The sequence below is a fragment of the Ursus americanus genome, chromosome 18, assembly GCF_024610735.1.
Source record: "Ursus americanus isolate L20-20 chromosome 18, mUrsAme1.1.p, whole genome shotgun sequence".
Lineage (NCBI taxonomy): Eukaryota > Metazoa > Chordata > Mammalia > Carnivora > Ursidae > Ursus > Ursus americanus.
The window spans coordinates 6,433,459-6,444,395 of NC_142144.1; the positions used below are offsets into that span (position 1 = coordinate 6,433,459).

Below are 10,937 nucleotides of genomic sequence, written 5' to 3' on the forward strand. Positions count from 1 at the left end.
CCTTCCCAGTATAGGATTTTCCCTCTTCTTTTATTTATTTTATTTTATAGGATATTCCCTTTTATCTTAAATGCTCACCAAGGAGGAGCCGCAAGGTACAGCCGAGAGTGAGGCTGTAGGGTCCCTTGCCGTAGACCATTGTGATGGTCCCGTTAGGGACACCAGGGTGCCGTCACCAAATAGGCCTCAGAACGTGAGCATCCCCGGCAGCTGCAGGCCCCACAGCCCGGCTCCTCTCCTCCCCACAAGGGAAAAAGTCCTCAACAACCAAGAGTTCTCTTCCTCTTAAGGCACCCAGGGCAATGGCTGCAAGGCCAGGTGGTGGGAAGGGAGATCAGAGAATCTCCGCTTCTGATGGGGTCGCTGTATTCCCACGTGGGGAGCACCAGGGGCCCTGGAGTCCCACAGTCTGCACCGCCCGGTCCCTGCCTCTCCAGGCCGCAGAGCCAGGCTCCAGCCTCACTGCTCCATTCAGTGGCGCCCTCCCCGCTGGGTCCCGTTATGCCTTTTGAAAAAGAGTCTTGTGACGGACGGCAGACAGGTATATTTAGCAGCCTCGCTCCACACTCCCGAACCGCCATCATGGAGCCTCGGGGTGTTGTCCGGCTGCCAGCCCCCCACCCCACACTGGTCCCTTTCTCCTGCCAGCCCCTGCTCATCTCAGGGCTAAGCTATAGACGTGGTAGATCTCATCGGGGAGGTTCTCCTGGCGCTCCTGGGCTAGGAGGCTGAGGCCTGCGCTGCGGACGATCCTGTGGACCACGTCGAGGTCCCGGCACACGCTGCTGTCCACGTCGTCCAGGATCACGCCCTCCTGGGCCATGTTGTCTTTGATGACAATGATGCCATTGGGGCGCAGGCCCTGCTTGCAGCGCCGCAGGAACCCGGCCAGGTGCTGATCAGTGAGGTGGCCTGGGGACAGCAGAGACTGGGGTCACGAGGGAGGAAGCGGCGCCAAGCACGTATGTGCCACTGGCCGTGTCTCAGCCTCCGCTCAGACTTGCTGAGCTCTGTAAACACACGGGGCCTCCCTCGCGCTCGGCAGTCCGGAGAGGCTTACCAAATCCCAGTCCGTGTACGAGGAAGCCGGCTCAGAAACCACTCACCCAAGGGCTGTCACAAAGTACGCAGCTGGGATTGCGCTCTGACCAGGCAACTTCTGGGCCCTGCTCGACATCTACGCTCCAGGCCATCCCCCTCTCTGATGCCGGGATTAGGGGGTGCATACCAAACCGTTCCTTCCCTAATTAGAACTCCAGGCAGGCTCTTAGGGACCACAAAATACAGGGCCAGACCCAGCGTATCCCCAGCAGGGCTATGGTGTCTGTTGTTGAGTGGGTGGCCAACTGCAGGTACAGTGGCCCGCCTGCCAGGTCAGCAGCCCAGGAAGAGCACCCTGGGCGTGCTGCTGGGCTAAGTGGGTGCAAGATGGGACGGCAAAGCATGGCTCACTCGCTGTGAACAGCAGGGGCAGCCAAGGCTTCACTTTTTCCTCTTATTAAAAAACACTTACTTACAACAACTCATTTCCAAGTTATTTGAATGCAGTTATTGGTCATTTACATTTTTTCAACAAAAAACTGCACCCAAGTGGGTCACAACAGGTACTGACAAAGCATGGAAGGCGAGCCGAGGGAGGACCGGAGAAACCCCCGTGGTCCTGCCCGCTGCCAGGAGCACTGGGGCGGTGGCTCCTAAGGCCCCAGGGGGAACCCGCCTCTGCAGCGGGAGGTGTGTGGAAAGGGTGTGGAAGGTGGAGAGGGCCGCGGAAAGCTCACCTATCACCCACTGGATCCAGATGACATCGTAGGAGTTAGGCTCGGGGCTGAAGTCCTGGAGGCCGCAGCAGAAGTAGTTCCTCACCCTCTTGCCCTCCTCCCCCAGGTACGTCCTGGCTTTGATCAGAAAGTCTTCGGTCACGTCCACCATGTCCACCACTCCGAAGAGCGGCAGCAGCAGCCGCTTGGTGATTCTGCCTATGCCGGCTCCGCAGTCCAGGGCGCAGGAGGTCCCCGTCTTGTTTGGGCCTTCCTGAGAAGCAGGGAAGCAGACTCAGTACGGAAGGCTCAGAAAGCCCAAGGGACCCTGTCCCCGAGAAGGGGCTGTCCCTCCCAAGCTCCCAGAGTTACTCAAATCAGGACTGGGCCCCGGCCGGGGGCTGGCACGTGGGGTCGCCAGTGGGTAGGACCGCGGCACATTCTTGTCCCGGGCCACACGTTCCTGGAGTGCAAGCAGACTTCCACGGAGAGGTGATTACCTAGACTAGGTGCACTCTCTCCTCTCACTCCCGACGCCCCGGTACAACAGGATGAAAACAATTCAAGCAGTGAAAGAACGGAAGGCAGGCGGTGACTCTCTCAGACCGGGGAAGGCGGAACGTGGGCGGGCAGACGCCACGTAGCGTGGGGAGCGAGCACCAGCCTCGGATGCGGGCCGGGGAGGCCGCAGCCAGGGCCACGCCAGCCCGACCCAGAGGAGGGCAGAGCAGGTGAGGAACTAGGAGCCTGCCTTCCGCAGAACAGCGAGCACCCACGGCCCCACCGCCCGCAAACATGGCGAGAGTGAAGGATTCGCCCCTGACAAAACCGAACAGTTAGAGGAAGACTCCGTTCTGGTGGCTGGGAGCCCTGGTACAGCGGCCAGCTCCCACGTGGCAACCTCGAGACAGAGGCCCCGGTCCACACGCCACCCATGCCCCACCCTTTGACGCTGGGGTGGTTGATGCCAACTGACAACCAAAGGCCCCGCGGTGCTTCGTGTAAAAGGTGGCGCCCCGTGCAGACCAGGCCGGGCCACCAGGGCCGCATCCTCTGCTCCTGGACGGCACGCCAGACCTGCCTACCCTCAAAAACCTCTGCAGGAACTTCCGGGAGCTGCTGATGTCGATGCTGGAGATGTGGCCATACCCCCCGAGCATGCCGTCCACTGTGGGCGGGACTTCCTTCCAGTACGTCTTGGCCTTCGAATAGAACTGCTTCTCGTCTTCTATCACCTCGCTTGTCATGCTGTCACCAACCGAGTCAGCTCAGGCACCAAACTCAGCAGCAGTGCCTCCTGAACAACAGAAAGGGGCCAATCAGGCAGGTCAAGGGCCCCGGTCTCACCACGCTCCACAAGGTCACGCAACCCTGCCTGATGCAGAGGATGTCCAGTGTCCCCAAAACCCCTTCGATCCCTTGGATGACAATGCCTTCTGTCTCTCGTATCCAAGTGCAAAGTGACCTTTGTACTAGAGGAGGAGACCCAGAGTCCTGGGCTTCTAGTCAGTCCTCTCCTTATTGGCCATGGCACCTGACCCGAGGGCTTCTGACCCTAGGGTATAGAAACTCCCAACCTACACGTGAGGAAAGTGAAGCAAGGAGCCCCAGCCTTCTACCAGGGATGTTCCAGCTCGTCCTAGGAGAGGCCTGGGGAGTCCGCAAGCCTCCCTCTCACTCGTGAGCCAGAATGAAGCTCGCTGTGGGGTCCGGACCTTGGTTAACATCGTGCCTGTACCGTGTGCCGGGCACTGTGCTGGGAGGCGAGCAGACAGCTCCATGCACACGCCGGCAGCTGTGCGGGGCCACAGACAAGTACGAGATGCGGACACGGCACAGCCCAGAGGAAGCGCTCCTCTGGGGAGTCTCCATCCCTGCGGAGGACGACAACAGCTGAAACGGAGGACGAGGAAGAGCTCACTAAGCCATCGGGGCGAGCCCGCTCCAGAAAGACAGACGTGAAAGGCACACAGAGAGCCCCTGCAACTAGAAACACAGGGTGGGGGAAGGGGACACATTCGTTGATTAGACTTCTCGCTAAAGAGCAGTGAGCTGGAACTACTCTAGGGTAAGCAGGGAGTGACAAAGGATGTGTGTTTCTGGAAGACTGTGCTGGCAGCTGTGTGGGCTCCAGGGTGACAGTGAAAGCAGACACAACAAGAGGGTGTTACGAGAACAGGTGGAGGGGTAATGACAAAGCAGGAGCCAGGGCCCGGGGTGGGGAGGGCTTGGCAGCTGCACACCCAGCCAGCCCGGCCAGTCATGCCGCAGAGGGACAGAAGGGTCACAGCTCTACCCTGAGGCACTGGCCCCCATAACACATTTGCCATGGGCGGGTACTGTTCTAGCCGCTCTGAGGCTTGCTGAGATACCGTCTGACCCTCAGGGAACTTCCAGTCCAGCGGCAGACAGAAACAACCAGAACCAACTAATGCACAAGGCAGAAACAGTGAGGACACTCACTGAGCCCGAAGTACTGCGGAAACTCAAAGAATGGCGGACTCCATTCCGAATGGCAGACAGGGCGGCAGCCGAGAGAAGGCAACCTGAGCTAGGCCCCTGAAAGACAAGGAATGCTGGGGGAGGGGGGGAGGTGCTGGCACGAACAGAGATTGGGGGGGTAGGGCATGTGCGCCACCCAGAAGGCTGTTCTGGTGATGGCCTGGACTGGCTGGAATGCAGACAGAGGAAGAGGGTGTTATAGGAGACAAGCTTAGACAGGCAGACTGGGCCTGGATTACGGGACGCCCCAACAGGCTTCGGGCCATGGGTCTACCCTGCTGGTAGTGAAAAAGCAATCAGCTGAGAGTTTCCGAAGGGCCCAAGGTGTGCCGGGATGGAAGCTGCAGTGGGACCAACAGGCAGATGGGCACAGAGTGGGAACAGCAGGAGTCAGGCTGGCAGTCAGGACAAGGAGCAGCAGTGTCGTGGGCAGACAGCTCTCAGCTCAGCGGTCACATCCTCAGAGGCCCTCCCTGACCGGCCCAGCTAAGGTGGCTTCCTCCAACACCCCGATCCGATCCCCACGTTTTCCTGCCTTCAGAATGTGATTTCTATCTGAAATGACACTGTTTACTTACTGTCCAGCTTCCACTGGGATGGACAATCCAGAGGCGTGACCTTGCCTTTTCACCACTGTGTCCCCAGCACCAAGCCCACAGGAGTCCCTCAGTGCAGGGGTGAAAGCCCCCTAACCTGCCAGGAACACTGTGCATGACTGCACTCCTGGGGTGTCACTCCTTCCACCTTTACACCATTCCCCTGGGCGGTAGTTAAGTCACTGATTCCTGGAACACAGGGCGACACAGAACGCTTCAGCTGCGACCCCGAGACAGCACTAAAAACAAGTGAAAAACCCCTAGGATGGAGGAATGCCTTAAGGGCTTCAAGGTAAGTAACCGGATGGGAAGGAGAAAAGTGCCTTGAGGAGAAGCATACAGCCCTCGATACATAATTTAGAGACTGACTATAAAGAGAGAAGGAAAGGGAACAGAACACGTGAAGAGGTGAAGAATTTTCACTGGCCACGTTTGTTACTAGCCCCCAATGCACAACTGCACTCTGAACTTGTGCTAGAAGACAAGGAACCTTCCAGAAACAGCAGGCCCACCTCAGCCCGCCAACTCAGAATGCTCCCCACTGATGCAATCCTGCTTCCGCCACAGTCAGCCCTTTCCAGGGAACCCAGCTAGCCAGCCGGGGCACCGGGGGAGGGCCCTCCTCCCCAAACCCCTGGCTCCTTCCTGGATTCGGACATTCCTCGCGACAAGGCCACACTGGCCCTCTGAGGAACCAGAAGAGAAGCGACAGCATCCACGTGCCCTAGCAGGTCCAGTTCTTAGATCTGTGACTGTCACTGCTTCCGCCCTCTAGAGCCCTTCTGCTGTGTGGAGAGAGTCCTCCAGTCCCCTTCGGATTCTTGAATTGGCTCTCGGGCTGATGCTCCCGCTTCCCTGATCAGGTACAAGGGTCTGGGACCACAGTGAAGCCAAGTGCCAACTGCTATGTCACTCCATGGGCCCTTTGGGAACCAGGCCGGGGGGGCCTGGTTCTACATACAGCATGCCTTCACCCTGGCTCGCCACCATGTCCCACACCAGTGTCCTAGCATCTGAGGCTATCCCCACCCCGACCCCAGACAGAGAAGTGGCACACTGCTCGACCAGAATGAACATTCACTCCAACCCCCAGTCACACGGTAAAGCGAAAGAACTTGGAGACCTGCCGATACCCAGGAATGCCAGCTGTGGGAGAGTGGACGTCACTGTAGCTCCCTGAGAGCTGACAGGAAAGAGGCCACCAGCCTGAATGTCACCACGGAGCTAAGTCTGGGGGCTGCCCAGCCCCCCGCCAACAGGCCCCACGGCCACCATGTCACAGCCTCTCCACATTACCCTGGAGGAACGGCCTCGAAGCCGGCTCTTCCACTCGGCACTCAGACGGGAGCTCGGCCACACCGACCCTGTCCCCATCACTGCCCACCAGTCTTGGCAAACTATTGGTTCTGTCTTCTTATCTATCTTCCCACGGACCTGGGAGCTCCTTGGAGAACAATGGCAACGCTCTGAGATGTATCATTGTACTTGCATCCCACGTAGCATTCAACGGAAAGTTCACTCTCCACGAAATGAACAGAATAAATGTGGGGACACCTCCCTGGCTGTGCTCTCTCTGCCTGTCTGCCTTCCCTCCCCAGGAGGTCAACTTCCTGGGGACAGGACATGACCTCATTCCCGATTCGCCCAGCACCTGACACAGGGTGGGGGTTTGCCAGTTGATTGTTGAATGGACCAAAGAAATGAGCTTTGTGTGGCTACATTTTCCACTTTTGAGAAAATACAACAAAAATCCAACCATTCAAAACTGGTAACACTGAAGGCCGTTACCGACAATGTAATTTTTTTGCTTTACCAAAAGCCGTGCGACATGATTTCTTTAAATGTCGAGGTCCTCTGAATAATCTAATTTACAAGAACTCCACTTACAGGCAGATTCTAGGAACAAGCCAGGGGCAGAACATCCAGGCCGGGAAATGGCAAATATAATTTTGACATTTGTTCCAACAGCTGATGCATTAGTAAACGTGACTCCTTGGAGCCCTGTCTATACTTTGTTTCCCGGTGTCCAGATTGGAGTGGGCAGGAGGTCCCTAGGAGTCAGAGGGATCAGTGGGGTTGTCAGTCAAATGGCAGTAAGTCCTCCTATACTCGGCCAGGCTGTGCTGAGGAGCTGCATGGCTGCGGGGGGGGGGGGGGGGGGGTTGGGCACAATCTGGCTTTGGGTGCACTCTCAGCTGGCTTGGCCGGGAGGAGAAGCCCTTTGCTCACAGCGGACCCTGCTCTTCAGCAGGCAGAATGTGTCGTGTATCACCCACGGTCACCTGGCCGCCTCCTCTTCCCCCTCCGAGGTGTTTAGGGGGACAGGTGGGCAGCCGCCACAGCTACTACTTCTCCCAGGATCCACGGAAAAGAATGGTGTTTAAACTGTCACTGTCACTGCTCTGGGGAGGCACCACATCCTCCTCATTTAGCAGTCTCTAAGAAAAAGCATGGAAGCAACAGGAGGCCAGAGCCTGCCTGAAGTGACCTCCTCCCTCTTGCAGCCTGCTGGACAGGGCCTGTTCTCCCTGGATCTGTGACAGCGGCTGGACATATGGGAATGGCAAGGTGCTCTATGAAAAAGGAAGGGAAGGAGGAAGTGAAGAAGACTAAAAAAGGCTGGAGGCGGAGGGGAGATGGAGTGTTTAAAAACAAACCAATGAACTACGGCTGAATCCTGGCTTTGCTTTCTCTCTGGCTGTGTAAGCTCAGATAAGATACTTACCCTCAATTAAGTAAGTTTCTTTATCTACAACATGGGAACAGCAATGTTGACTTTACAAGAACGCTGTGATGAGCAACGGTGGGCGTGAAAGCACCAAGGGATCTGTACAATGGCAGGCACATATTATCTCGTTTAGAAATCTGCCAGATGAGATGTTCATCAGTTCTCTGCCACTTGTAGAGGTGAAACGGGAAAAATGCAGTGAAACGCCCTATAAACTGTAGAGGGTTGGACACACCTAAGGGATTATTACTGTGATGCTGGGGGTCAATCCAGCAGAGACAAACAGCGCTGCAAACGTGCAGGAAAGGGGAGTGAGCTTCCCGTCCGTGCAAACACAGAAACACTGCAGTGATTCTGGAGACGCTATCTTTGTGACTCTATGGCTTCTGGTCCCCACCAAAGCATTCCACATGTAACTCCAACCCTCCCCCAGAACCCAGTTGAGGGATAGAAAACTATTCTACTAAAGGAGTGATGTGCCTTAACACACACACAGGAAACCAGGAACAGGGTAAGGAGGGAATCCAGACTTCCTAACACGGTCAAGGCCCTAGTCCCTTAGGGGCTCATCCCCTCTCTCTGGGCAATGATTCTATACATCCAGACCACCTGCAAGACTGCCCCACCCCACCGTCAGGGCCTCTGACACCAGCTGTGTCTATCCCGGAGAAGATCCCGCCGTTGATGGGCAATAGAGCCGGGGCCTTTCGTTCGATATGGCAGCCCCTCCACGAACTGGCTGACCTTGGCTCCAAGGGCTCTCGGCGGCGAGCTGTCTTCTGAGCGGCACAGTGTCGAGCTATAACTGGGGTTGGGTCCAAGGTGAAATATGATAGCAACTCCCATGCAACGGGCACCATTCTGCGCCCGGCTCTGACCTGAGCATTGTACTGCATCCTGACACCTACCCTCTGAGTGCGTGCTCTCCTTAATCCCCGTTTCTCACAGGGGAAACTGAGGCTCAGAGAAGGCAAAGGGGTCTAGCTGCTGCCCCAGGACGGCGCGGTAGAGTGTCCCGTCCGGAGTCCGGGCTCCTCGGCCTTCCTCCTCCACCCGCCGCCACCGGTGGCCCAGGTCCGACCACCCCGGAGCGCGCACGTGGGGCTCGGGCAGATCGCGCTGCGTCACGTGACGAGCCGGGGCCTCAGGGCTCCGAGGCAGTTGGGGGCCGGGGCCTCCCTTCCCCCGGCGGCCACCGCTCCCCGCTCCGCCTCGCACTACTCACCCCGGGCGGGGGCTCCCGGGACCCGGGAGAAGAGGACGGGAAAGAGGAACGGAAGGCGGCGGCGACGGCGAAGAACACACAAGCCCACCGCCAGCTCCGTCAGACCACGGACAAACGCGAAACCTCGCGGCGCGCGCTGCCTTTGTCCACACACGTCACTTCCGGGCGCCCGGGGGCGGGGCCGCGGCTAACTCCGCCCCGCGACCGGTTCGCCCCGCCCATGGGCGGCTGACCTCAGTTGACTTTGGGGTCCCTGGAAGGCCCTCTCGGACTTAAAAGAGCTTCAGCACTGAGCCTCTCCTGCCTCCAGCACATACACCAGTTCGGTTAGAGGCTGAAGGCTGAGCTTTTAAAAACGAGCGTTCTGTGGATTTTCCACTCGGTAAAAAGGGGCGGGGTGGGGGGAAGCCTTATGCTTCAAATCGTACCCATAACAATTCGCATCTTAAAATAATATACAGATCCAAGAAAGAAAGAAAGTAATACCCTTGACAGTGCCAGGGGGTTGTTACCCCAAATAAACAGAACAAGTCCTTGAGGTTTCCATTCCAAAAAGCCTGCCCTCCCATAGGCTCCTTCCATATATAGAAATTTTGGAGGGGTCCCTGAAACAAGCTGGAGGGACTGTGAGTTTGCAGGTGGGTAGGCCTCATGAACCTCTCCAAGCCTGGGTCTGCTCTTCTGCCAGTATTACATGTGCAGGGTATAGCAGGTGGAGCCTTCAGCCCTGTGCCTGCAGGGGGCTCTCAGGAAATAATATTTATCATAAGTTCATTTTTCCTCAACCGATGCCCTGGTCTTAGATTGACAGTGCCTTCCTCTGGGTTTTACACACAGGAGGTTCTTAAAAGTGTGTTTACTGGGGTGCATGGGTACCTCAGTCAGTTAAGCCTCTGCCTTTGGCTCAGGTTGTGGTCCCAGGATCCTGGGATCAAGCCCCGCATTGGGCTCCCTGCTCTGCGGGGAGCCTGCTTCTCCCTCTCCCTCTGCCTGCAGCTCCCCCACTTGTGCACTCTCTCTCTGTCAGGTAAACAAATAAATAAAATCTTTAAAAAAAAAAAAAGTGTGTTTGCTCTAACAAAGTGAAAGCTAGTGGCGGGGGGAGGGGTTGCTGAGTGCTGTTGAGTCCTCCAGATCTGTTTAAGTATATATTATGTGGCATCCTCTCCAGAGTATCCAAGTCAGAATTGGTTCTCCTGGCCTGGGCCCTCCTCCCAAGCTTCATCGTCCATGTCTCTAAGGGAAGGGGAGAAATCCTGAACTATCTTAATTGCTGGGTGTGTCTATAAACTTCCTTTGGGGACAGCTCTGAGCCCAGCTCTTTTAGGGGTGCCCAAAAATCCACCCCTACCTTTTTTTTCCTGTCAGTAGAAGAGAAAGTCCCTTTCCTACACCTGGACTCTGAGGCCTTTCCAGATCTGGACAGCCCTGACCCTGATCAAAGCCTCTTAATTCTCTGAATTCCCAAGCCTTGCACATGGTAGTTGGTCAAGAAATGTTTGCAGCATGCAAGAGCTAGAGGCCTCCTTAGAAATCATCTAGTTAGTCCGGTGTTCCTCATTCATTTCTTAAAAACTCACATCTCATATGCTCTTAGGATAAATATTTTAAAAAAGGTTTACTTTTCCCACTCAATATTCTAAACTTCCCAAGGAGGTATATGCCCTTCCATCCCTCATTGAGGAGGGATTTTGCAGAGAATGGACGGATATACGCAGGCAATGATGCCTCCTCCAGGCAGACTCATAAAACTGTAACATGATACCACGCCAGTGAAATTGCTGGTTGGAACAATCCTTCTCCCCCACTCAAGTGTCACGGGACAAGCTTCTCCCCTGCCTCGTCCCAGCTGAGAGTCACAGATGGAGCCCTGAGAACAGACAAACTTGTCCAGCATTGCATAGCAAACAGAAGTAGAGCCTAGATTTGACATCCGTTCGCTTAGTTTCCAGGCCCACTGCATTCTTACTGCCCTGGCTTCTGGTGGAAATTATACTTCCAGAGCTGCGCAGCCCAAACTTGACCCACCTGGGCCTCCCAGATCCAGAGAGGGCAGTGGAACCCTGGGCCCTCCACCCCTAGCTTGCGCCTGGCTGCCCTCGTCAGAAGTTCCACCATCCCCTTGTGAG

General features: G+C 56.4%; 1 protein-coding gene across 4 annotated transcripts; it reads right to left on the bottom strand.

The window, feature by feature from the left end:
• Positions 1-11: 11 nt before the first annotated feature.
• NTMT1 (N-terminal Xaa-Pro-Lys N-methyltransferase 1) lies at positions 12-8,967 on the bottom strand. 4 transcript variants are annotated; one of them, XM_045771090.2, is made up of 4 exons: positions 8,809-8,967; positions 2,907-3,054; positions 1,779-2,031; positions 12-912 (listed from the first exon to the last, which is right to left on the bottom strand). In XM_045771090.2, the coding sequence occupies exons 3-4, from the start codon at positions 1,927-1,929 to the stop codon at positions 656-658; spliced, it is 408 nt and encodes a 135-aa protein (XP_045627046.1). In that variant the 5' UTR covers positions 1,930-2,031; positions 2,907-3,054; positions 8,809-8,967; the 3' UTR covers positions 12-655. The 4 variants fall into 4 exon arrangements, with proteins under 4 accessions (XP_045627046.1, XP_045627043.1, XP_045627045.1 ...); XM_045771087.2 differs by having other exon boundaries at positions 2,843-3,054; positions 8,809-8,966; XM_045771089.2 differs by lacking the exon at positions 8,809-8,967 and adding an exon at positions 8,492-8,778 and having other exon boundaries at positions 2,843-3,054.
• Between the last annotated feature and the right edge of the window lie 1,970 nt (positions 8,968-10,937).